The following is a 27372-nucleotide window of genomic DNA, read 5'->3' as shown; positions in this document are numbered from 1 at the left end:
GGGGAGGGGGGCTCAGCACCCGAAGGAGGCTGGGCGGGTGGGGCAACTTCCTGTCCCCTCTCTCCAGAGATGGTGCCCCCCCCCCCAGGGGCCCCTGGGCGTCGGGGGCGGAAGGCGCTGCGGGGAGCCCGGTAAAATGTGTGGCACTGGTGTTTCAGTGGCGCCCATGACCCCTCCATCGAGCCCCGGGGTGACGGGGGGCTGTGGGGAGGGAGGGTGGGGGCAGGGGTGCCATCATATCCATTTTTTTTTATTAGTGGGGGGGCTCGAACTCAGGACCTGGGCTCTGTCCCTCAAGGCTAATAATGCTGTTACTTGAGCCACAGCTCCACTGATGGCTTTTTTGGGGGGGTAGTTAATTGGGGATCAGAGTCTCGTGGGGTCCCCTATGCAGGCCGCCTTGGAACCGCGATCTTCGGATCCCCGCCTGAGCCACCAGCGCCCGGCTTCATCGTACCCATTTTACAGACGAGGGAAACCGAGGCCTGGTGGCGGGGGGCACCTGACTCACGCGCACGCAAGCCGGCGCTGGGAGCGGGGCTGTGTGGGGGCGCAGGCCGGCCGGGACGCTGGCTGAGTCTGGCGTGCCCCCTCGGTGGAGGGGTCCCCGAGACCCACCTGATGAGGACGTTCTTCTTCTTGCGCACGGCTTGCCTGAGCGGCTCCCGCAGGGTCACCTGCGCGAAGTCCTGCAGGGCGGCGTAGATGGTGTTCCGGATCGCCTGGTTGAACACGCTCTCCATGCGGCCCATGAGCACCTGCAGGCCTTTGATCATGGCGATCACCTGCACGGGCACAGAGCGGGGTGAGGCCCGCCGGGTCCCTGGCACCCTGGCCAGCAGCCGCCCACCACCACGCCCCAGGAGGGGACAAAAGGAGAATTGGCGTTCTGCTCCCTTCTCTCCACCTCCATCTCCACCACCATCACCACCACCATCACCATCACCACCATCTCCATCAATACCACCACCACCACCATCACCATCATCACCACCACCACCATCACCACCACCATCACCATCACCACCACCATCAACACCACTACCACTATCACCACTACCATCACCCCCATCACCATCAACACCATCACCACCACCACCACCATCACCACCACCATCACCATCACCATCATCACCTCCACCACCACCACCATCACCACCACCATCACCATCACCACCACCATCACCACCACCACTACCACCATCACCATCATCACCACCACCACCACCACCATCACCACCACCACCACCATCACCACCACCATCATCACCATCATCACCATCATCACCACCACCACCACCATCACCATCAACACCACCATCACCATCACCACCACCATCATCACCACCACCACCGTCATCATCACCACCACCATCACCATCAACACCATCACCACCATCACCACCACCATCACCACCACCACCATCACCACCATCACCATCACCACCACCACCATCACCACCACCACCATCACCACCACCATCACCATCACCACCACTATCACCACCATCATCATCACCACCATCAACACCATTATCACCACCACCACCATCACCATCACCATCACCACCATCACAATCAATACCATCACCACCACCACCACCACTATCACTATCACCACCACACCACCACCATCACCACCATCACCAACAACACCATCATCACCACCACCATCACCATCACTACCACCATCACCATCACTACCACCATCACCATTACCACCACCATCACCACCATCACCAACATCACCACCATCATCACACCACTATCACCACCACCATCATCATCACCACCACCCCCAACACCACCATCAACACCATCATCACCACCATCACCATCATCATCACCATCACCACCACTACCACATTCACCACCATCACCATCAACACCATCATCACCACCACCACCCTCACCATCATCATCACCACCATCACAATCAATACTATCACCACCACCACCACCATCAACACCACCACAACCATCATCACCACCACCACCACTACCACTATCACCACCACCATCACCACCAACACCACAACCAACAACAACACTGCATCACTTCAAAAGCGCTACTTGAGAGGACTCCAACACACCCAAGAGCCCACAAGTGTTCCATACGCCCCGTCTTAGCATCTTACCACTATCTTATTATTATGCACTGGGTGGACCCCATAAATATGTGCAACTGCTTGTGTCAAGGAATAGGAAGATTGGGTGCCAGGCAGCGGTGGCTCATGCCTGTAATCCCAGAGACTCAGAAAGCGGCAGTCTGGAGGATCACAGTTCAATGTCCAGCCGGGCAGGGAAGTCCACGAAACTCTCACCGAGCCACGAATCTCCCAGCGAACCAGCACAAAGCCAGAGGAGAAGGGGTGGCAAATGTGTCTTTGCCTGAGGAGTTCAGATCTGCTTCAGCTACTCGGTGTTTCTTTTTGCTGCTGGTTTTCTTTCAGCCCATTTTTCCAGTACAGTAAATAACATCTATTGGGTTTTTGAGGACCAGATGAATCTCTAATTGTTTCTGAATAACAACTCTGTGTGTGTGTGTGTGTGTGTGTGTGTGTGTGTGTGTGTGTGTGTCCTGAGGTTTGAACTCAGATCCTGGGCACTGTTCCTGAGCTTTTTGTTTTGTTTTTTGCTCTACTACTTGAGCCACAGCTCCACTTCTGGCTTTACTGGTGTTTCATTGGTGGTAGGAGTCTCAGGGACTTTCCTGGGCAGGACTGGTTTTGAACTGTGATCCTCAGATCTCAGCCTCCTCAGTAGCTTAGAGGACAGGCGGGAGCCACCGGCGCCCGGCTTGAGTGACAGCTTTTGACAGAGATGACGCTTGATGGACAGGGGCCAATGCCGTCGCGGTGGGCGGAGCACCGAGGCCGTGGCCTGTGGCCAGGGTTCTGGGCCGGGTCGGCGCCTACCTCCACGAAGGCGAACTTCTCCTCACTGGTGTAGTTGTAGCGCGTGGCTCTCTCGTATTCCTCCGCCGTGCCCGGGCAGTCCTTGTTGCAGAACTTGTCTGTGGGGTGAACCAGCTTCCAAGAGTACTAGAGGAGAGGGGGGAACCACCAAGGGAGCCTGTCGGTGCCAGGCGCGAGACAAACCCCGTACCGTGGAATATTACCAGCCCCCCCCAAAGGAAAAGGTCCTGAACCTTGACTGAGGGAACTACAAGAAGCCAGGTAGCCAGGCACCGGTGGCTCACACCTGTCATCCTGGTGACTCAGGAGGCTGAGACCTGAGGATGGTGGTTCAAAGCCAGCCCGGGCAAGAAAGTCCGTGAGCCTCTTATCTCCGGTGAACCACCAGAAAACCAGAAGTGGTGCGGTGGCTCCAAGTGGTAGAGCGCCATGAGCAAAAGAGTGCAGGGACAGCGCCTAGTCCCTGAGTTCAAGCCCCACGACTGACAGAAAGAGAAAAGGAAGAAGCCAGGTACGAAAGACCACACACCACACAATCTTATTTGTAAGGAACACTGGACGTCGAGAGCAGAAGCACCAATGAGCCAGCAAAAGCCTGGGCTGGAGGCGTGGCCCCCGGGGGTAGAGCACCAGCCATGGGCAAAAGGGAAAAGGACCCCAACCTCTACCCCCATGACCCGGGCCTCCACCTACCACCTCCATGACGTGGGCACTCCACTTGGATAGGAGCTGCAGGCCCCGCAGCGCCAGGTCGAAGAGCTCCCGGTACTCCTCGTCCGACTTCTGGCTGTCCAGCCCCGAGCCGGTCACCACCTGGGAAGCAGGGCGGAGACCCTCAGCCTTCGCCAACCGCACGCGCGACCCCTGACCTCGGCAGGGCCCGGGCACCGTGTCCGGGCTTTATTCTTTATGTGGTGCTCAAGGCTCGTGCTCTACCCCTGGACCCACAGCTTCACTTCTGGCTTTTTTTTTTTTTTTTTGGTGGTGCACCACAGATGAGAGGCTGGCAGACTTTCCTGCCTGGGCTGGCTTCGAACTGAGATCCTCCGGTCTCAGCCTCCTGGGTTGCTAGGATTGCGGGCGCGAGCCACCGGTGCACCGGCGGCAAATGTGGCGATGCAGCGAATCCCGTGTCTTGGTTCTCCTTCCTAGCGAATGCCCATCGCAAGCCACGACGGTGGATGTCACACAAACCTCTTTTGGCTTGTGGAATATGCCGCAATGAAACACGGCCACGTACGTGGCCCCCACGTGGCACGCGGTCGTCCCTCGCGATGCTCGCTGGGATCTGTCGGTCTCTACAGACCGGGTGAGACTCTCAGCCCATGGGCTGGCACACCGGGCCGTGTTTGTGCTGCTGAGTGGTGAGTTCACCACACACAACGGCACCCACGCGCAGGGACGGGGTTACACTGCATGTTAGCTGAACTTCTCCCACGCGGTAGTCACAGCAGCTCTGCGCGTGCAGTAAGTCAAATACGTGTGTGATTTGTTACACATCCTATACAACGCGCATTGCAGCACAGAATTCTATATAAGCAACATGTGGCATACATTTAGATATGCATGGTGACACATTATTGCTCGTGCTGCTTATTAAACACACTACGATGTGTATTATATACGGAGGCAAGGCTAGTATCCACGGGGGTGAGCACAGCCACCTGGGGCTCGTGGGAGCTCAGCCCGCTTCCTCCCTGCCGAATGCTCGGGGGCTCGCCCGTGTCCAGTTGGGAACCGTTGCAGGATCAGAACTCCCGCCGGGACGGGAGGACCGGGCTTCTGAAGGTGCTCCCTACATCCGCTAGCCCTCACTAGGAAGCAGCCGGCCCCGGCTTGCGAGGTCAAAGCGATCAGGGCCGTATGGCGGATGGACACACTTGCTAAGAAAGCTGAAGGCTTGGGTCTGGGGGCTTCACTCGAGTGAGGGGGGGGGACCTGGGGCTTGATCCCTGGAAAGGAAGGGAGGAAGAGAGGAGGAAAGAAGAGAGGAGGGAGGGAGGGAGGGGGAGGGAGAAGAGGATAAAGGAAAGGGAAGGAGGCGGGCAGGGAAGCACGCAGGCAGGCTAGCAGTAGGTGTGGGCCCCTGGTTTGACCTCCACCCTGCCCGCATCTGTCGGGCCGACCCCATTTCAAGGTCTGTACCTTGCTTGCTCTATGATCAGACAGAAATGCCCGCCGCTGGCCACAGGGTGGCAGCAGTGAGCGCGGGGGCGGGGGGGGGGGGGCCTCCGCAGTCAGGGGGCTGAGGAGGGGCCTGTTTATCCATCAACAGATCAATAGAAGAGCCAGAAGCCCAGCAGGCCTGAGCGCCCAAACTCCAGGCGGCTGGGCAGGGCCAGCTTCTCCCTTTGCAGAGCTACCTTCTCTCTTAGGTTTGCGGACTGATCTTGTTTCCATAGATAAGATGGATGGATGGATGGATGGATGGATGAGAATCTGAGGATCCTGGTTCAAAGCCAGCCCAGACCAATAAAAAAGGGGGAGGGGGCTATGAGACTCTTATCTCCCATTAATCAGTGAAACGTCCCAGGCACTGAGTTCAAGCCCCAGGATACACACACACACACACACACACACACACGCATGCACGCGCACACACGCACGCACGCACGCGTGCAGACCGTGCGCATTCAAAGCGGTTTCCCTGGACACGCGGGTGGGGACAGGACGGTGTCCCCCGGCTCACCGTGTGCCAGTGACCAGGCCCCGGCCCGGCCCGGCCCCCCCCCCCGCGCCCCCCCCCCACCCCCCACGCCCCGCTCACCTCGCTGTTGCTGTAGCGGGCCAGCTCGGAGATGAAGCGGATGTGGTCGTCCCGGATCTGCACCATCTGCTCGCAGATGTTGTACTGGGGGCTGATGCTGCTTTGGGTGCAGGTCCACCTGGGGGGGAGACCGCAGCGTCGGGGGGGGGAACCCCTCTCCGAGGGGGGAGGTGGGCGGCCACCCCAGCGAGCGCTTGCCCAAAAGACTTCCAAGGAGGGCTCGGCTCGCACCTGTAACCTGGCTGCTCGGGGGCCGAGAGTGAGGATGGCAGCTGAAGGCCAGCCCGGGCACCAGCGTCTGCGAGACACACACACACACACGCACACACACACACACACACACACACACACGCACACACACAGCCCGTGCCCTCTCCCTCCTCCCCTTCTCTTCCCGCCACTAACGAAGAGGCCGTGCCTCAGTTTCCCTCCCCGCTCCTCCTGCCTGGCCCTCGTGGGGCCGCCTGGCGTCCGCCCCGCCCCCGCTCCGTCAGATGGACGCCCAGCTACAACGCGCCCGTTCCACACAGAGCCGAGGGGCGCGCGTGTGCGTGCGTGCGTGCGCGTGTGCCCGCGTCGTACTTCCTAGAGGTGGGAAGAGCTGGCGCTGGAGCAAGGAGCCCAGGTGGGCGCCTCCTGCCCGCCCCCTCCCCCGTCCTCCCCCTTCCCCGCGGGAAGATGCCACTAGGAAAGCCAGGCTGAGCAGCAGAAGGACGGGGTGGGGGTGGGGGACAAGGGGCCCCTCGCTCCCCTTCCTCCGCCCAGTGCTGGGGTCCGGGCCCCGACAGGGAGCGGGGGAGGGGCAGAGCGGCCAGGGACTTCCTTGCACTTGCACGCTCCTTCTGTAGGGATGGGCGCACTCGAACCCGCGTCTCCGGGCCTGGCTGCTGGTGGCCCGGTAGCCAGGCAGGGAGAGGGCGGGAGGGGGTCCCGGCTCCTCCACAGGCCGCCAGCGCCCCCCCCCCATCCTGGGGTCCCAGCGACAGGGCTCCGGGCTAGGGGGGGGGCCGAGACCCCCTGCGAGTGTCTTTAGTTCCTCTGCTTGTGCTGGTTCTGGGGCTTGAACTCGGGGCCTGGGCACCGTCCCCCGCGCTCCTGTGCTCGGAGCTGGTGTTGCACCAGCGGAGCCACGGCGCCGCTTGTGGGTTTTCCTGAGACGGACTGGAGATAACGAGTCTCACGCGCGTTCCTGCCTGGGCTGGCTTTGAACCGCCCTCCTCAGATCGCAGCGTCCCGAGCGGCTGGGACGACGGGCGTGAGCCGCGGCCGCTCGTGTCGGGGGGCCCCGGTGCCCCGTGACGCCCCCACCCACGTGCTACCCCCTACTTACTGTGTGGCCACGCAACCTGAGCCGGGGGAGGGCGCCTCTCTCTCCGATGCCCCCCTCCAGGGCCGAGGGGCGCGGCCAGTGCTCCGAGCCCTTTAGAGCCGGGTGGACGGCCGCGGGCAAAGGAGTCGGAGCGCCTGGGGCTGGTGGCCGCCGAGCCGGTGGCGGTGCCGGGGCTCTGGGGAGGAGGGGGGGGCTGAAGCGGCCCCCCGGCCCCCGGCCCAGGGCTGGGCACTGTCGAGGACGCCGAGAGACATTACGGCACGCACTCACTTGGATTTGTTCTCCTCGTAGTGAGCACTGGTCTTAATGTATCTGGCCAGCTCGATCTGCATGTCCCCGAACAGAGGCACCACCTGCAGCTGCTGCAAGGGAAGCGAAGGCGGCGGTAAGATGGCTGCCGGCCCGCGCCCGCAGGCCGGGGGGGGGGGACCCCCACAGGACCCCCGGCCAAGTCCTTCCCCCGGCTCCAGCCCGCCTCGCTCTTCTAAGCAGCCCGAGCCTGAACCCCGAAGCCCCTCGCTGGGCAGCGGGAGGCCCGCACCCGACATCCTAGCGACCCAGGAGGCTGAGATCGGAGGATCCCGGTTCAAGGCCAGCTGGGGCAGGAAAGCCTGGGAGACGCTCATCGCTACCACGCGTCCCAGAAAGAGCCGGAAGTGGAGCTGTGGCTCAAGTGGCAGATGGCTAGCCATGAGCAAAAGGAGCTCAGGGACAAGGCCCCCAGGCCCGGAGTTCAAGCCCCAAGACTGACAAAGGAAAGACAGGGCGGAGCAAGCCGAGGTGAGGAGGGAGGCTCCGGTGTTCACCCCCGGCCTCTCCAGCACTAGAACCTGACCCCCCCCCCCCCCAACACCCGCTATCCACACCCGCTCAGGAGCCCTGGGACTTTGCGGTGACGCTGCGAACCCCCTCGCATCAGCCGCGGATCCTTACACACGCTTTCTGGCCAGAAGCAGGATTAGATCCCTGGGCTCACACCGCGGAATCCTGCTAAATCTGGGGAGTACTGGGGAAACTGAGCTCCAGGGAGATCTAGAGCTTTGCCCAAAGCCCCCGGAAGCCTGGCCCTGTCTGTGGGGAGTCCCCCCCCCCCCCCCAGTGCAGGCTGGAGAAATGGCAATGTTCTGTCTTGAAGGACAGCCCGGCCACGCCACGCCACGCCCCACGGCTGCTCGCCCGGTGACTCAGAGCTGTAGCGAGGCCCAGGCTCGGCCTCCTGGCCTCCAGGGCCTTTGCACCCCAGGTCTCCATGCCAAACCAAGCCCACACCGTGTACAACCCTCCAAGGTTTGCTTGAGCCGCCTTCTTCTTCTTCTTCTTCTTCTTCTCTAACGATCTGGGGTGAGGAGGCCAGATCTGGGGGCGCCGAAGCTGATGGTGTGTGTGTGGGTGCCCGTGAGGGGCTTTTGCCACCTGGGATTTGAGTTCTAATCCAGTCCTTGGCCCTCCTCCCAAGAGCTCTGGTTTCTACCGGGCACTAGCGCACCGTTCCCTGGAGGCGGGCAAGGACTTCCGGCCAGGGAGAGCGGGAGCGGCGGGAACGGCGGTTAGACGCCCAGCAGAATCCAGCTGCGTGCCGACGCCTTCGTGGGCCGGTGATACCCCCTCTGCCTAGGGCAGCTCCGATACACCCCTCCTCTCCCCTCCCCTTCCTATCCTTCCCCTCCACCCCCTCTCCTTCTCCCTTTCCTCTTCCTCTCTTCCCCTCCCCTCTCTTCCTCTCCTTTTTCCTCTCCTCTCCTGCCCTCCCCCTTCCTTCCCCTCTCCTCTTCCTTCCTCTCCCCTCCCCCTTCTCTCATCTCAGCTCTCCCCTCCTCTCTTTTCCTCTTCTTTCCCCTCCCCTCCTCTCCTCTCCCCTCCCCTTCCTGTCTTGAGAGTGCCTGTCCACCTGACAAAGCCCACAATTTCCCCAAAGGGGTCCTGGGTGTGACCGGGCCGGCCTGTCCATGGCCCCGGCTAGTGGCTGACCTTGAAGAACTTGTCGATTTTGCTAAGGTTGATTCTCTTCTTGGCATCCAGCTTGTAAATGTTGCTGACGTTCCCATCCATCAGATAGAGGCCGAAGCCCATCACCTAGGGCAGGACGGGGCAGAGAGCAGATGCCGTCATCGCCATGGGGCTGTGAACCCCCTCCCTCCCCCCCGACACATTCTATGCATCCTCAAATAAGGACAGGAAATGCCGGGCTCCTTCCAACTGGAAGTTTAGCACATCACTATGGTGCCCATTTCCAGAGCCCTAATCACTGGGCCAATGACTTTAGAACAAGCGTCGTCTCTTGTGAGTCAAGTTCAAAGCAAGAGCCCCATTCTACAGACGGGAAGCCGAGACACAGAGAGGCTCCAGAGCCTGGCCAAGTCACACAGCTGAGCCTCAGCGACGGTCACTCGACAGACCCAGCGCAGGGTCTGTGCGCCAAATGTGCCCATCTAGGTCCTTGAGAGGAAGCCCCAAGATGCCTGAGAAGTGTGTGTATGTGTGTGTGTGTGTGTGTGTGTGTGTGTGTGTGACAATTCTTAACACTTCAGTCCCTTTGGTTATCCACTGATAGAGAACTCGTTTAAAATGTTTTTTTTTTTAAACGCAGAGCTCAAGTGTGGAGGGTCCGGCCCACTATGGGGACGTCGTGGGAATGTCACGTCCCCACGTGCCTCTGTTTCTCAGGGGACACTTGAGGGGCGCGGACAGGAAGCTGTAAGGATCACTTCCTGTTTGGCCCGGGAGCATCTTGCTCTGCAGGACCAGCATGGGGACCTTTTTATTTAGGGCTTGGCGCCCCCTGCTGGCATAGGAACTCACTACCAGGAGCCGTAGAGGTGAAGGAGACCAGAAGGAAGGGGAGGAGGGAGGAGGAGGAGGGAGGGGAGGAAGGAGGAGGAGGGAGGGGTGAGGAGGGGGGGAGGGGTGAGGAGGACGTGGCAGGGAACCCCCCCCCGGCCCACCTTGAGCAGCATGTGCTTCTCGCTGGGCGTCAGGTACATCTTGTTCTCGTAGTAATCCACGCAGATGTTCACGATGTCGGCCAGCAGCTCCTCGTAGCCCGGGATCACCTCCAGCTGCTGGTGGAGACACTGGACCACAGCGCCACCCACCCGCCCGTCAGGCCCCTGGTCGGTCCCCCCTGGGCCTTTGCACACCCAGCCCTGGTTGCGATGGAGGACGCAGGGCGGCACTCGCCCCGCTGGAAGGATGCACACGTGCTCCCCATCTCCTCTAGGTCTCCTCAGGCCGGGCCGTGTGGGGAGCAGAGGCGGCTGGGGTCTCCACCCTGCCACAGCCCCACAGGGCAGACACAGCTCCTGGGGGGGGGCAGGGTCTGAGGTGGCCCCCGCCGCCCTTCCCCAGCCCTTTGGGTCAGGGGTCCGGGCCCTCAGAGCCCCAGAACTTGCAGGACGCCCCTCCGCCCGTTGGCTTGGGGGTGCGCAGGTAGACCTGAAGGTGCCTGCCTGAGGTGAGGTGACACAGGGCGGATTGAGCTGGGCGGGGCAAAACAGGACAGGGGTGGCCGCGCGGGCGGGGCCCGGGAAAGGGGTGCCGGAGCACACCCCGGTTTCCTGAACCAGCGGGGCTGGTGGTCAGCCTCACGCAGCCTGCCAGATACGAGGCCGATTCTCAGACCCGGAGAGCCAGATGGGGGGGCCGAGGCCCCGAGGTTGCCTGTGGCGTCACGGTGGGCCACGAGGTTGTCCTGCTTGGACTCACGCTCTACAGGGCCAGGGCAGGGGGCCTGGGGCCTGGGGCCTGGGGTCGGGAGGGCGGGAGGGCGGGAGGGAGGGAGGGAGGGCGGAGGAGCTGGCCGGGCCCCGTGTGCCCTCACCTGGGTGATGCGGTTGTGGTTGGCCAGGAACATGGAGAGGTTCTGCGATTCCTGGATGGACTGGGGGGTCGGCCATCTTCCTCAGGAACTGGGCTGCCCTGAAATGCAGGGGGGTGGGAGGGGGAGAGGGCAGGGAACTCAGAGCCCAACACCCAACACTGGGCGTCGGTCTGAACCCGGCCTAGGTGACCCCTGCGCCCCGGCGGCGGTGCGTGAGGAAGGTCAGGGCGGCTCGGGGCAAGGGGAGCACGCCCGATGCCTGGAGCCCTTCCCCAGGAGACGGCCTGACACCAGGATCAACTGTGGGAGGAAAGTTCTGGAATCGCAGAATGTCCCGGCAGGAGCCACAGCTCCTCTCCTACAGAAAGAGGTGCCTGACCTCCAGCAGGGGGAGGGAGGGGGCTGACCTCCTGCAGGGGGAGGGAGGGACCTGACCTCCAGCAGGGGTAGGGAGGGGGCTGACCTCCAGCAGGGGTAGGGAGGGGGCTGACCTCCAGCAGGGGGAGGGAGGGGGCTGACCTCCTGCAGGGGGAGGGAGGGGGCTGACCTCCAGCAGGGGTAGGGAGGGGGCTGACCTCCTGCAGGGGGAGGGAGGGGGCTGACCTCCTGCAGGGGGAGGGAGGGGAGGGGCTGACCTCCTGCAGGGGGAGGGAGGGGGCTGACCTCCAGCAGGGGTAGGGAGGGGGCTGACCTCCTGCAGGGGGAGGGAGGGGAGGGGGCTGACCTCCAGCAGGGGGATGGAGGGGGAGGGGGCTGACCTCCTGCAGGGGGAGGGAGGGGGCTGACCTCCTGCAGGGGGAGGGAGGGGAGGGGGGCTGACCTCCTGCAGGGGGGAGGGAGGGGGCTGACCTCCAGCAGGGGGAGGGAGGGGAGGGGGCTGACCTCCAGCAGGGGTAGGGAGGGGGGCTGACCTCCTGCAGGGGGAGGGAGGGGAGGGGCTGACCTCCTGCAGGGGTAGGGAGGGGGCTGACCTCCAGCAGGGGGAGGGAGGGGAGGGGGCTGACCTCCTGCAGGGGGAGGGAGGGGGCTGACCTCCAGCAGGGGGAGGGAGGGGAGGGGGCTGACCTCCAGCAGGGGGAGGGAGGGGGAGGGGGCTGACCTCCAGCAGGGGTAGGGAGGGGGCTGACCTCCAGCAGGGGTAGGGAGGGGGCTGACCTCCAGCAGGGGGAGGGAGGGGGCTGACCTCCAGCAGGGGTAGGGGAGGGGGCTGACCTCCTGCAGGGGGAGGGAGGGGAGGGGGCTGACCTCCTGCAGGGGGAGGGAGGGGGGGCTGACCTCCAGCAGGGGGAGGGAGGGGGCTGACCTCCAGCAGGGGGAGGGAGGGACCTGACCTCCAGCAGGGGGAGGGAGGGAGGGGGGGAGGGGCGGGCGTGCTGACCTCTTGTAGGCCGAGTGGTCGTTCTTGACGCTGCACTTCATGTTCTTGAGCTCGTCCAGCACGGCGAACATGTTGATGAACTTGCCCAGCGTGAGCAGGTAGGCCTCGGAGACGAAGTCCTTCCTGCGCTCCGCGTGGCACAGCCGCTTCACCTCGCTGCAGAACCGCTCGATGGCCTTGCGCTGCGGGGGGGGGGGGGGAGGAGGGCGGGGAGGGGGGTTCGCGTGGAACCCCAGGGCAGGGCCGGGCCCCCCCCCCCCCGTACTGGGCGCCCCCAGTGTGGGCCGGCGTCTCCAGCACCAAGGACAGGGCTGGGCTCCCGCGCCTGCGCGTGTATGGAGCGTCTACTGCGTGCGGGGCGGGGGCGGCTCGGGGGAGGGGCTGGCTCCCCAGTGGAGCTCAGAGCCCTGCACCGCCCTGGCATGGAGGCACCCCCGGGGTCTAATCCGGTGTGCAGGGGGCTCGCCCCCAAAACGGCTTGGCTGCACCCAAGTCGGGCCCCGGGGTGTGCACGCGCGGCGGGGGGCCGCGTACCTGGAAGTACATGAACTTCATGAGCTTGGTGACCTCGGGCTCCAGCACCTCCACCGTCTTCTCGTAGATCTCCACGCGGTTGGGCTGCTCGTTGCATTTCACCTGCGGGCCCGCAGAGGGCGCGCGTGAGCCCGGCTTCCCTCCCTCCCTCCCTCCCTCCCTCTCTGCCTCTGAGATCGAGTCTCTCTATGCCTCCTAGGATGCCCTAGACCCTTGTGCCTCAACTTCTTAAGGGCTGGGATTACAGGCATGCGCTCCAGGGCTCCGGCAAGTAAGTGCTAGGGATTTATGGCTGGATGATGGGTGGCGTGGACAGTCATGTGACCCCACGTGAACTGTCGGGAGGAATGAGGCCAATGGCAACCATCCAACCATCAACTAAGAGGCAAAAGAACATTCAAAGTCCTAGCACTGGGCTGGGAAGGTGGCCTCATGGTTGAGTGCTCGCCTAGCATGTGTGAAGCCCTGGGTTCCATTCCTCAGCACCACATACGCAGAATAAGCCGGAAGTGGCGCTGTGGCTCAAGTGGTAGAGTTGCTAGCCTTGAGCAAAAAAGAAGCTGAGGGACAGTGCTCAGGCCCTGAGTTCAAGCCCCGGGACCGGCACACATACACACACGCACAAAAAAAAAAGTTCTAGAAGAGTAAGTATGGTAAGTGCAATGTGCTCGGGACGGAACTCCTGTCGCTGGGATCGCACCCAGCCTGGCTGCGTTTGTGTGGAGCAAGGCCAAATCCTCTGCGCGTGTGTGCATAGAAAACAGAGGCCTAGAGAACCCACAGGACACGACACAAACCCAATCCCTCGGGACAAGGATTACACCGTTCCTGCTGATCTCTCTACACCTGTAGTTTGCTGTTTTTGTAAAAACAGGAGCCACTCATTATAGCAAGATATCCATGAGGGCAGTAAATGTGTTATGCTTCAACATGAAAAAAGTCCCAAGTAAAGAATCTGGGGAGGAGGGGGAGGAGGGGGAGGAGGGGGGGGAGGAGGAGGAGAAGGAGGAGGAGGAGGAGGAGGAGGAGGAGGAGGAGGAGGAGGAGGAGGAGGAGGAGGAGGAGGAGGAGGAGGAGGAGGAGGAAGGTAGGGAGCAAGTGACAGAATAATATAGAAGAAAGACATGAGGGCTTCCAGGCAGGGAAGAGGCAAGGATCAGCCTATGGCAGGCGGGGGTGGAGGGTGGGGGGGGGAGGACATGGGGGAGGGGAGGGCAGAGAGCTTGCTCTTCACTTCACGCCCCTTTGAGGTGGTTTGGATCCCGGGTGGTCAGCGCATCTAGATGGACAAAGCTCAACTCCCCGGGCCCGGGTCAGGATGTGCATTAGATGCGCCCTGGATGGTCTGCCGCCATTGTCCTTGGCTCAGAGACGCCGGTGTGGTGTGGGGGCGCTCTCACCCACTGGAGGAGCAGCTGTGGTTTTGGGGGTGTGCTAGGGGGTGGCGGGGCGGGGCAGTCTCACCTGGGGGATGGCCCTCGAGCAGCTGCGCCAGGTGTACAGCATGACCGCATACTCGTGTCCTTCCTCCAGCATTTCATTCTGCAACAGCGGAACAGCCTCAGCCCAACGCTCCCACCGGCAACGCCCCCGCCTTGCCAGTCAGAGAGAGCCTGCATCTCAGCCGGACCCCCGGGTCACCTCCTACAAGATGGCTCCGGGCGCCACAGCGGGAAGGAAGAGGCGGAGCTCTGCGTCCCAGAGCAACGCCAGTCCCAGACACACAGAGTTAGGCAGAAATGAGCAAGCAGCGACATCTCACATGGAGTACCAAGCTCATCGAGAGCAATCCAAATGTCTATTCTTGTGTACTGACAACAAAAAAAGGCTGTGGGCTATGCATCAAGCTGTGAAGAGTCAGCTCTCCGTGGGGCAGGAAATCTATCAGTGAGGAAGTAACATGTATACACGCACAGACATATACATGCATCTATAGACACATGTATATCACATGTGCACATATGTGTATCATCTATAGACACGTATGCCCTATGAGTATTATAGATTATACTCTATAGTATATAGTATTACACGCTAATATACAGTGTGAAGTATAACACAGCACACTAAGGTAACAACCACGGTGCGCACAGTTTTCGTTCTGTGTACAGCAATGGTAACAGCAGCTAAGCTTTATTCCCATATCCTTGATTTCGGAGGATGAAGACCCTGGAGCCTTAGGCCCCCGTACAGAAGAGATCCTTGCGTGTTCACGGTGCCGAGGACGGAGCCCAGGGTCTCGCACCCGGGCGGGGAGGGCTCAACCACCCAGCTGCGCCCTGGGCCGCGAAGAAGGCTGGCTGTTTGCTTCATCTTTGGGGGTCCCGGGGTTTGAACTCAAGGCCTTGCCCTTGCTAGACAGGCGCTCTACCACGGGGGCCGCAGCCCCGGCTACACGCACACCTTTTATGAATCTCTATTTTACGAGCAAATGGAGTCACCAGAGAATGATGAACACCAATCTTCCCCTGCGCGCCCCCCCCCCCAAGGAATAAGCAGAGCAGATGGTAAAACAAAGCACAGCATGAACACAAACCTGGGAAACGCAGCGCCCAGCCCACCCCTGACTCTGCAGGGCATGAGGAAAGAGCGCTGAACTCAAGGTGCAGATTCCTGGGGTCCAACCCCAGATTCACCCCTCACTGGGCTTTTAGCCTACAGGAAGTCACTCCGTCATCAAATACGACGATGAGGAGGAGGATGAGAAGAACTGGACACACACACACACACACACACACACACACACGTAACATACACATACACATGAACCATACAGTGTCCATTGGACCCAGCAAGTCTATTCTTGATGTCTCCTCTGAGAGGAACTTATGTAGCTCACGCCTGTCATCCCGGCTACTCAGGAGGCTGAGATCTGAGAATCAAGGTTCAAAGCCAGCCTGGGCAGGAAAGTCTGTGAGTCTCTCACTCCAACGAACCCCCGGAAAGCGATGAGGGGCGCTGTGGCTCAAGTGGTCAAGGGCCAGCCTCAAGAGCACAGTAGCTCAGGGACAGTGCCCAGGCCCTGAGTTCAAGCCCTAGGACTGAATTCCAAGTAGAACTTCCAAAATGGCGGGTAGGAAATGGCCCCTGTTCAGCCATCTAGCCAGCCTGCAGCATTTTGTCGCGGCAGCTGTAAATGACTGGTACACCCTCGGTGCCCTGACCCCTATCTAGTTTCCCATTAAAGATCACCATTTGCCTATGGATACCTCACAGTCCATACTCAGGGAGTTCCCCCAAATTCTGTGACTTGCATCTCAGGTCCCCCCCCACCCCTCCCCCGCCCCCAACCCACTCCTGATGGGTCTGATTCAAGTCCAGGAGAAAGAGCTCAGGACTGGGAATGGATCCTGGGGTTTCAGGGCCAATCCCAGGATCTGGTTCATCATCTGGTTCAGCATCACGAACAACTTGCTCATTACCTTCGCCAGCCTTCATTTTCTCATCCCCCAAAATGGGCATAATAATCCCCTTGCAAGCCCCAGGACTATAATGAGATTCCGGCGATATCGTGCAGGGGATTGGCCTACATAATTTCAAAGTGCCCCAGGCACCGAAGCTATCATTACCCTCCCACGAGGCCCCGAAAGCCACCTCTGTCCTCTCGCGTTTCCCAACCCCCTGTGAAGGCACAGAGCTTGGAGTTCAACCATGCCGTTCGCGCTTGGTCTAGTTTTATTTGTCTGCAAAGAGGAGGCAAGCGCACGGGCCTTCCCACCCGTCAGTCTTGTGCTTAAATTGGTCAGCGGTGCTGCCCTGAGTTTCTTTCTTTTCTTTTTCTTTTTCCCTGTGCTGGCCCTGGGACTTGAACTCAGGGACTGGGAACTAACTGTCCCCGGGCTACTTTTTGCTCAAGGTGCTAGCATCTACCACTTTGAGCCACAGCTCCACTTCCAGCTTTTTTTGGTACTGGGGATCGAACCCGGGATGCCACACTTGCTACGCAAGCATCTTGCCACTGAGCTACACCCCAGCTCCCGGCTTTTTTTTTTTTTTTTTGATGATTTATTAGAGATAAGGGCCTCAAAGATGTTCCTGCCTGGGGCTGGCTTCAAACCGCGACCCTCAGATCTCAGCCTCCTGAGTAGCTGGGAGGACAGGCGTGAGCCACCAGTGCCCAGCATGTTTCTTTAACCTTTGAGGACTCCAGGTTTCCTCATCGGTACGGTGCGTATTACACGTAAAGGGTTTGTGCGTGGATTCAAGGAGATAAGGAACTTAGATATGATTTGCCCAGTACTTAGCAAACGGGCTGCGGGCCTGTTCTCCGCCCCGATGCACCGGCGGCCGGGCCTGGCGCTTAAGCCAACCTTGACCGCGTCTGCGAGGAGAGGGGCGGTGCTGAGTGCGTGCACAGCACCGCGAAGACACGGCGAGCTGGGAGGCACAGGCCGGCCAATGCATGGGCGATCGAGAACACCTCAAATGTGTGACTGCTGGAGAATACATCCACGGAAACCCCACTGGGAAGGGGACGGCCTCCCCCTCTTTTGGGGTCAAAGCCTAATAACAAAAACAACCACTGCCCGGGCACCGGTGGGCTCATGTTTGTCATCCTAGCTACTCAGAAGGCTGGGCTCACGTCGGTCATCCTAGCTACTCAGAAGGCTGAGATCTGAGGATCGAGGTTCAAAACCCAGCCCGGGGCAGGAAAGTCCGTGAGACTCTCATCTCCACGGAACCACCGGAAAGCCAGAGGTGGTGCTGTGGCTCAACGTGGCAGAGCGCACCCCCCTCCCCCCCCCCCAAGCCTGACTGATGCAAGACACCAGGGCAGCTGAGCACCTGCCCCTCCCTTCCCTCGGGCCCGGGACGCGCTGCCCACGGGGCTCACAGAGACTTACCATGCTAGAGTGGACGGTCGCCTGCTCGATGTACCTTGCGATGCCGGTGACAAAGGCATTCCTGTCCTCGAAGTTGGTGTCAAAGTTGGCCTGTGAGGGGGACAGGAGGAGCGATCAGTTGTTGGAACGGAAGTTCAAGTGCCCAGGAAGTGAATCACTGCCAACAAATGCCACAGCTCTGGGTGGAAGTCTACTGTCCAATGACCCCTCATCATTCCCCTGTCCCCCCAAAAAATATGACCCTCTTAATCAGAGCGGGGCAGGGCAGGCTGTGGGCAGGGCCTGTGTCCATTTCCCCGGGGGTTCACCCAGCCGAGTCCCACAAGGAAACGCTTGCCAGTGCACACCCGGACGCCCAGCTACCCCGGAGGCCTAGGGGAGGGGGATTTTGGTCTGAGGCCAGGCAGGAAGCAAGGCCTTAGGTGAGAGATAACCAAAGCAAAAGAGGGCGGTAGGTGTGGCTCGGGTGACAAAGTGTCTGCCTAGCAAGTGTAAGGCCCTGAGTTCAAAGCTCAGGACTGCCCTACCCTCCAAAAAAGTCTGAGTGAGTGTGTGTATGTGTATGAGAGACAGGGCGAGAGAGCAAAGAGAGAGGTATAGTTACAATGAACTTTTCTTTGTTATACTTTCCTGCATTGCTTGTAATCAACCCTATTTATACAGTTTAAACATTTAATCCAGGTTTCCAGATATGAATACGTCAAGTTTATAAGCTAAGCCTTCAAGCAGGTGCCTAATAAAGCTAACTATGGAACCGGAGTGTTTACGTCCTGTCCATCTACCTATCCAAGTGCTAGCGGAAGGATCTTGAGGGCTTAAAAAAAAAAAGCCTCAAGTTAATGTGTCTATTAGCACTGCACACCCCGGGCAGCGGGCCACCAGAAAAACCAGAAGTGGAGCCGTGGCTCCGAGCAATAGAGCCGAAGAGCTGGGGGGACGGACAGCACCCAGGCCCCGAGTTCAACCCCCGCGACCGAGCTCCGGGCTCCCAGCATGCTCCGCTCTCCACCTTACCTGGTACATGATGGAGGAGGGCGGGGGCTCGATGCATGGCTGCTGGTCGGGGAGGGGCAGCTCCTCCAGCAGGTCCACGTTGGACAGAGCATCTTCCAGGGTCACGTGGGTGGTCATGGCTGCAGCTGCCGTGTCCCGCACTGAGGGGAGGGGCGAGGAAGAACACGGGAGCACACGGGAGCACACGGGGGGCAAAGGGAAGGCAGGGGCCCCGGAGGCCGCCCCGCCTGTCCCTCTCCGATCGGAGGAGCTGGCCGCAGCGTCCCCAGCTCAGGTTTCCTGTGACACCCACCGTCCCCTGGGAGCCAAGGGCAGAAGAACACGAGAAGGCCGGTGGCAGCGCTCGGCCTTCTGGTCTTCAGGATTCCTCGGATCCACTCCCTGAGGGACTACACGCGTCGCTACCCACGCCTGCAAACGGGCCTGTGCTTGCTTGCAAACACCATCAACCGGAGGCCAGAGCCCAGGGGGTGGTGTGTGTGTGTGTGTGTGTGTGTGTGTGTGTGTGTGTGTGTACCAGTCACCAGTACTGGGGCTGGAACTCAAGGCCTGGGCACTGTCCCTAAGGTGTTGTGCTTTGTGCCTTGAGCCACAGCACCATCCCAGCTTGTTGGTAGGAGTTAAACTAGACATCCGAGTCTCATAGACTTTCCAGCCCAGGCTGCATTTGAACTGTGATCCTTGAGTCTCAGCCTCACAGATTACAGATGTGAGCTGCTGGTGCACCTGGCAAGAGCCTAGGCTTTACGGCTAATGAATCTGGGATTCGAAGCATTCGGTTCCTGGCATTTGGCCCTATTTGGAACGGCCGCTAGGTCCTGCTTCGTTGGAGTAAGCGTGAGGACCTGCCCAAAGCAACCAGCCCTCGATGGGTGTTCCCACGGCCTGGACTTTGGCAGAGGGCAGGGTTATGCACTCCTCCACGCAGGGAAGCTGAAAAGAATCTGAACACGGCAGTGAACTGGCTCCAGCCAGCTGCTCTTCCAAGAACCCGGCACCCAGCAACCCAAACGGTGCTCCTAAACGTGCTTGTTCAAACGCACGTGAAACACCTACTAAAAAACTCGTGATGCGTGATTGAGGGGATAAAAGGGATTCCTGGGAGTTGCATCCAAAACATGAGATCCTCAGCCAGATGTGGTCGCACAAGCCTGTAACACCCAGCGCCCAGGGAGCTAAAGCAAGAGGGTGATGGCGAGTTCAAGGCCAGCCTAGGAGACATTGCAAGTTCCAGGAAGGCTGGGATACATCCTAAGAAAATGAGAACGAAACAAAAGGCAGAACCGAACAGAAAACCAAGTTTGAAATCAATGACGCAAACTGTGCCCTCCCCGCAAAACATAATTTAACCAAAGTCTAGCCTTCTGGAAATCTCCAAAGCATGCAAAGGCTGTTCGTTGCTGCTGGAATTGAAACTGAAATGAGAGCCTATTTAAGAATTAAAAGACCGAGGGCCTAAATAAATGTCTGAAATGCATTTAGCGGAAGACGCAAAAAAAAAAAAAAAAAAAAAAAGCGGAACTCAAGGAGCCCAAAGTTCCATTCAAAACCCCAGAGAGCAAACAAACAAACAAACAAATAAAACCCAAAGAAACAAAGACGCCAGGGACCGATCATTCCCAAAGCAGAAATATGTGCACCAAGCAAAATAGATGCAAACACAAACAAGCTTTGGAGTTTTGCAGAAAGAGGAATAATCATAACCAACCTTTCAACACACAGGGGTCATAAGGACACAGAGAGAGCCCTGCCTGCTCAGGGCTAGCCCCCACTCCGGCTCCCCCCCCCCACATCATTGTGGCTTGACACCCAGGGGAGGGAGAGGACCATCAACCATCCTCCTCCAACTCCAGGGCTGGGGAGACAGAGGCCCAAGGTGCCCAAGGTCATGCCATCCCCTCCAGCCCAGGTGGGGCGGGGGGGGGGGGAGGGGCAGATGGAGGCCCTGCAGGACCTAGGATTCTAGCAGCCCTGGCAGCTCAGCTACACCTGCTGCGGGGTCACCATGGAAACAGAGCCGCCCGGTCCCAATGAGATCTCTCCACGCCCCAAGGTAACTCCTCGCCCTGCGCTCCGCGGCGACCAGCCCCGTCCCTGGGGTGATTTGAGGTCCTCTCCACCCCTCTCTGTAGACTTCGCCACGGCTAGCTCCTCACCGGGTGCTCTTGTCTGATGACTTCATATAGGACACAATCATGGGCCACCTCCAAAGGCCCCTGGTGGTGTATTTCTTTAGTCCTTACTGGGGGGTCAGGCCCCGCCCACCACAGGGCTGTGCCCCCCCTCATTACATCAGCTCCCCCCCCCAGGAGGGAGCCGGGCTCCCAGCAGGGGCTACAGTGGGCATCTGCAAACTTTCCATCTGTGGCTCTTGGCTCCTTGTGTGCCCAAGAATCATAGGCAATGAAGCTTCTCAGTAATTAAAAAAAAAAAAATACCTGGTCTCCATTCATAAAACCGGGAAGAGTACTTTTTCTTTTCTAACGCTTGAACAAACTCCCATAAGGCAAAGGCACGTTTGCCTTTTGAGCAGCAGCCCTTGAAACGCAGTGACCCAAATGCCATCCACGGATCATGAATACGGACTGCAGCAAGACACACACACACACACACACACACGATAGTGATATCGAGGCTGTTTTTAAAGAGTCTTTATCTTCTGGAAATGCCGGCTATTAATATGGATAATCAGACACTGGGGTTTGCTGCCGACTAAGAAGCGATGTCCAAAGGGAGAGTACTAGCGCAACATCAGACGTAAGTTGTGTGCTGTCTACGCAGGGGTTTGTCGTATGTTTCTCTGCCCTTTGGTGTGTCTGGAACGTCTCATGCAAGCCCCATCTCCAGTGTAAAAGCTCCCAGGCCTCATCCCAGTTCTCTCTTCGGTCCTCGCTGACTCCTGCTCCGGCCTGATGTAATCTTTTCCCGGCTCCCTTTGAGACGGATCAGAGGGATTCGATTCTGCCTAAGAGTATCTGGCTGAGGATTAAACGCCACTAAATGTCACCGAGCATGTCGCTTTTGTGCTGAACGTTCATTAAGCCTTTCTTGTAAGCACTCTTTCTCTGTCTGGTTGTTTGCTTGATTTTTTTTTTCTTTTTCTTTCTGTGAGTGAGAAAAACTGCCAGGAGCAGCCCATTCAAATCCCTTGGCCTTGGGCGGGAAGTGCCAGCCAGGCAAGTCCCTTCCCTGGCACCGTCAGGACTGCCCTCACCACCGCCTGGGCACTTGGCGAGGACTCTGAGAACATTCCAGCAGACCCTGTCTTCAGGAGGCCTTGCTCCAGTCACAACTGCTACGGACAACCTACGCGGGTCTTGGAAGACAACCCCCCACACCAAGTCTTTCTCGGTGAACGCTAGGTGATCCTGTTCACTGGACGGCCATTCTCGCTCAGCCAGGATGCGGGGAGCACTTTCCCCAGGGCTCAAGCAGAAAGTCTGTGGTTGGTGTAATGAGAGGCCTCTGATTGGCCTTTAGGTAAGGAAGGCCTGTGATTGGTGCGAGTCACAATGCTGCATTTGCATACCACAACACGCCATGCTTCTTTTCTCCCCCAACCATGCTAGTCAACGTGTTTTCTCAAGTCAGCTGGAAACTGACCTCTTATGCTGCCACCTACTAGTACAACATTAAGCCCAATAAAAGGCTTCTTAAGAGTCTTTCTTTTCCTCTCTTCTCCCTTCCCTTTCTGGATGACTTGTGATTTTTGTCCTAGACAGAACAGGCTGGCTAGGTGACAAGAAGTCAGCAGCTGCAGTAGCAGCAAGTACATGACTGATGGGATCTAGATACGAGAAGCCATGAGGAATGGGAGACAACGAGGGATTGAAGAAATACGGAAAATGAGAAAACCAATCTTCTACTCTCTGGAGAAGTTCTAGAAAGATGACGAAACCCAAGAATGGAGGGGGTCCTGACATCCAAAACGAGGACGTTATAATCCCAGTTGCGATTAAAAGCAGAGGGAAGCTGGGCGCTGGTGGCTCACGCCTGCCATCCTAGCTACTCAGGGGGCTGAGATCTGCGGATCATGGTTCAAAGCCATGCCTGGCAGGAAAGTCCGCGGGACTCTTACCTCCAATGCAACTCCAGAAAACCAGAAGTGGAACTGTAGTTCAAGGGGGTAGGGCGCTAGCCTTGAGTGAACAAGCTCAGGGACAGCGCCCAGGTCCTGAGTTCAAGCCCCACAACTGATACATTTAAAAAATAAAAATCAAATAAAAGTCTCGGCTCCCGGACATTATCTGCTTCTGCCAAGGCCAGCGGCTGCCACAGCTCCGGAGCACTGGGCTCCGAGTGTGGCATTCTGGGTAGTGAAGGCCCCACGCGATGATTAACACTCTGACCCGAACACCTAAAAAGCGACCAGTCTCTAGTTGCTGGAGCTTGAAGCCATAAACCTTTGGTCCTCAGAAGTCAGGATATTATCCGCCCCAGCCTCTGTGAGTCCCGCCTCCAGGCCCTCAGCCCTCAAAGGCTCAGAACCACTGATTCCCACACCTTCACCTGGTCAACACTGCTGTTTGAACAGAACCAAATAACCCTACCCAACCCATCCACCACTTCCTCTAATCTCAGCTGTTTCCAGGCTTCCCAAGCCTCAAAACCCCCATGCACAAGCACAACACTCAAGGTTTTCCCCTTTAATACACTAAAACCCTAGCACTTCTCTGGAAAAAAAAACCAACCAGCAAAGCCAATCAAAACCAAGCATCTTTGTTTACATAACACTCTCTCTTTTCTCCTTGCAAACACCAACTTCTCCAATGCATCTTGTGTGTGTTTGTGGATCATTCTCTGCCTAAGGGAGTGGGAAATTGGCCATTTTTAGGTCAGGAGATGCAAGTCCCTGCCAAACCCACATCCATCGGAAAGTAAAGACGTCCTGGAAATTTGAGCAAGGGCCTGCGTGAAAACAGGCACTGCTCCTGGGGCCGAGTGACTGGGGCTTGTTAGATAATCTTCCACACGAGACTCATTCTAGAACCTGCGCGTGGCTCTTTTGTCGTTCAGGAGGAGGAATAAAATGTTTAAAAACGAGCAGTGTACTTGTGACCACCACTTGCCAATTCAGGGTAGGTTTAAAGTCAGTGTCAGCGTAACAAACTCAAAAGCGGGCAGTCCGGTTTCGCTCAAGATGCAATGGCAGCTCAGGGGTATTTTGCTTTGAAGATGGGTGGTAGGGCTTCCGAGGCTAAGATGACTGACAGGTATGAAGAAGAGAAGGGAGGGCCCCAAAATGAAATGAGATATGAGTGCAAGGAGAATGGGGCTTTTTGGTGCCAGTTCTGTGGCTTGAATTCTAGGGCCTGGGCCCTGTCCCTGAGCTTTTTGCGCTCAAGGCTAGTGCTCTACCACTTGAGCCACAGCGCCACTTCCAGCTTCTTGTTATGGTTAATTGCAAAGAGTCTCATGGAGTTGGCTTTGAACCCTGATGCTCAGATCTCAGCCGTCTGAGCAGCTAGGATCACAGGCGTGACTTTAGAGATGTAGACTCTTTTAACAGTCACCTGTAAAACCCCTGCTATTCTGTATACGGATGAACATTCTTATGTCCTTTATTCACTTCCAGGGAGGAAAACAAATAAAGTAAGATACTAGATAGATACTAAGAGTACTAGGCCACCAAGCTAGTGCACCAAGATTGAGTTCAGAGTACAAATCTATCATTAGCCACTTACCCTAGCTATATAATAAGCAAGTTATTTGATGCCTCTAAACTTCAGTTTCCTTATCTGTAAAAAGATGATAATTTATAGTGGGGCTTGTCCTTCATGATTATTCTGATGATTATAAAGCTTTAATACTATGGGAATTTCTTAACCCAGGAGCCAGTACCAGGGAGCAATTAGACAATGTTAGTGCCAAAAAGCAAAAGTACAGTCTGACACTGGTGGCTCACAGGGTTTGAAGCCAACCCAGGCCGAAAAGTCTCCTTGAGAATCTTATCTCCAATTAACCAGTGGAAACCTAGAAACAGAGCTGTGGCTCAAGTGGTAGAATGCCACCCTTGAGCAAAAAATACTCAAGGACAGCACCCAGGCTGTGAGTTCAAGCCCCATGATTGACAACAACAACAACAATAAAAAGTAAAACGAAAATAACTTTTGGTCCAGTTGGTTTTTAACCACCATTTGTAATCAGACCGAGAGTCTCTAACACGCAGAAACCAAATATGGGTTTGTAAGAGGTGGGGATAAGAAAACGGAACTACAGAAAATTCCTGGCTGGTTAACATGTGATCTGTGTAGGGTGGAAAGAGACTCACCCGTCTTTGGGGCGAACTGGCCTGTTTGGGGGTTTATCTGCTTCCTTCAAGTTTGGGTTGCATGCGAGTTTCGGTTGCATTTAGCCACGAGTGATTCCTTTGTGGTTTGGTTGGGGCTACGCCGCTTGGTGCAGGAGTTCAATCGGAATCAAGAGCTTCCCCATCCACTAGCAAACCCTTGCTTCCCACAGAGTAGATGGCTGAAGCACTGTGGCCCTGTTCCCACCAAGAAGGAAGGTGCTGTTTGTGTCACCTCCACGGAGACAGCATGGGGTAGAGCCCTTCCTCCGTCACCTGCAGCTCGTCACTTCCACGGGGCAGAGGGGGCTTGTACTGATTACCAGGGGGACACAGTGTGACAGGGAAGTGAAAGCTGTCCTTCAAGGTCACAGCTCAGGGCAGAGGCTGGGGAAACACCGGAGAGCTGCCTCTTTTTTCCACCCACACCTGCTTTTGTGTCTGAAAAAAAAAATGTAAATGTCAAGCATATTTTTTGAGGTAATTGTCACTTCAGAGATTCACACACGTCACGTCCTGCCTTTACAGCGTGCCAGCTAGAGGACACGCACGTGGATGGACACGCACGCACGCACACACACACACACACCCTACACGTTATGCACGTATAGTCACAGAAGCCCATTCAAAAGCGCATCGTGCTTCTCCATCATGGGAATAAGGGGTGTTTGAAGACTATGTGGGCACTAAGCTTTGTCGTGACAAGACGCGTCCCACAGTTCACAGGTCACATTCCCCCCGTGGAGCTGAGGCCTTTCCACACATCAACCTGGCTTCCCCACTGGAACCAGGTGAGGCCACAACCGCTCATCAGAAAGGAACGCCATGCCGCTGGGCGCCGGGGGGCCCGCGCCCGCAATCCTGGGTATTCGGGAGGCTGAGATCTGAGGAGCAAGGCTGAAGCCAGCCTGGGCAGGAAAGTCTGAGACTGGTATTGCCAACGAACCAGGAAAAAGCCAGATGGAGAACTATCGCTTAAGAGGTGGAGTTCTAGCTTTGAGGGAGAAAGCTCAGGGACGGTGCCCAGGCTCTGGGTTCAAGCCCCAATACAGGCACTAAAACCAACAAATGAAAGAATGCTATGGAAGATACAGATACATGGGCTCAGAGCTTCATCCATGTAGGTTGATCCCTTAGCCTGTGGTCAGGCGTTGTAGCTTTAATCCCTATGGAGCCACTTTTAAGGCATTGTCTACTCCAATCTGTACAGTAAAGCCATATCTAGGAAGCCACAGAGGAACTTGAATAGAGCACTTTATAAGATGGAGAGAGAGAGAGAGAGAGAGAGAGAGAGAGAGAGAGGGTAGGAGCAAGAGTCCTTCCCAGCCACAACAGCTTCAACCCTATTGTCGTATACACAAGAAGTGCAGATACTCATACACTGTCACAATGCTCACACACCCGAAGAGACCTAAGGAAATTACTAACTATTGTGGGGTTTTTTTTTTTGTCAATTGTGGGGCTTGAACTCAGGGCCTGGGTGCCGTCCCTGAGCTCTTTTGCTCAAGGCTAGCGCTCTACCACTTTGAGCCACAGCGCCACTTCTGGTTTTCCAATGGTTCATTGGAGATAAGAGTGTCAGTGCCCGGCTTTTATTACCTCTATAAGAACTTTTTCTGATTCTATTCTTTTTTTCCCTATTCTATCCTTATTTCCCTTTGACCCTCAATGAACCCTGTGTACAATATTTTAGGATGTGATTTACCATGCTTTCCTCTCCTGCCCTAAACTATTAGCTCCTTGGGCATAATCATTTGTCTAGTGCACATTCGGTTTCTGTGCTGAGCGTACATTTGTTTGCAACTCCATAAGGATTTGTTCTTTGAAGTAACACAACCCTTCAAAAAGCCAGTTCACAGAAAAAGAAAAGGAACGTGCTTCAATCATGAAGAGCAGCTACAGAACAGTCAGTTCATATCGGGCTTAAGCCGGGTGCGGCTCATGCCTGGAAACCTAGCTATTCAGAGGTCTGAGACCTGAGGATCACGATTCAAAGCCAGCCTGGGCAGAAAAGTCTCGGAGACTCTCTCTCATCTGCAATCAACTACTCAGGAAAACCTGGAGGTGGCGCTGTGCCTCACGTGGTAGAGCCCCAGCCTTGAGCGAAAGGAGCTCAGAGACAGCGCCCAGGCCCTGAGCTCGAGCCCCACGAACCCGCCCCCCCCCCCAATAGACTATAATAATAACAAGGACAGAAAATAAGTGTTGGTGAGCATGGGGGAGAGACTCAAGCCACCACTGCGGATGGGTAGTGAGATGCTGCGTCAACTTTGGAAAACATGGACACTTACTTGTGCGCTTATGTTCTGTGCCAATACCCACACTTGAACTCAAGGCCTCGCACTCTCATTTGACTTTTTTTTTTCCTCACTGCAGGTGTTCTACCACTTGAGCGACCTTTCTAGACTGGCTCTTTGCTTATCCATTGGAGTTGCAGTCTAACAGATTGTACCGCTTGGGCTGGCTTTGAACTCAGTTCCC

The 27372-nt window shown here is 57.4% G+C and overlaps 1 protein-coding gene across 1 annotated transcript in view; it reads right to left on the bottom strand.

The window, feature by feature from the left end:
* Window positions 1-18742, bottom strand: part of LOC125341818 (cytoplasmic FMR1-interacting protein 2-like) — a 50565-nt gene extending 31823 nt beyond the window's left edge. The window contains 14 exon segments of the mRNA XM_048333900.1: window positions 619-785; window positions 2919-3044; window positions 3612-3731; window positions 5686-5803; window positions 7286-7377; window positions 8984-9088; window positions 9958-10086; window positions 10833-10898; window positions 10900-10930; window positions 12211-12392; window positions 12745-12846; window positions 14209-14286; window positions 17589-17678; window positions 18603-18742. Coding sequence (XP_048189857.1) covers window positions 619-785; window positions 2919-3044; window positions 3612-3731; window positions 5686-5803; window positions 7286-7377; window positions 8984-9088; window positions 9958-10086; window positions 10833-10898; window positions 10900-10930; window positions 12211-12392; window positions 12745-12846; window positions 14209-14286; window positions 17589-17678; window positions 18603-18719 — 1523 coding nt within the window. The 5' untranslated portion in view covers window positions 18720-18742.
* Window positions 18743-27372: the final 8630 nt, after the last annotated feature.

Source organism: Perognathus longimembris, chromosome 25 (genome assembly GCF_023159225.1).
Source record: "Perognathus longimembris pacificus isolate PPM17 chromosome 25, ASM2315922v1, whole genome shotgun sequence".
Taxonomy (NCBI): Eukaryota; Metazoa; Chordata; class Mammalia; order Rodentia; family Heteromyidae; genus Perognathus; species Perognathus longimembris.
This window is presented reverse-complemented; position numbering and strand designations above follow the sequence as displayed.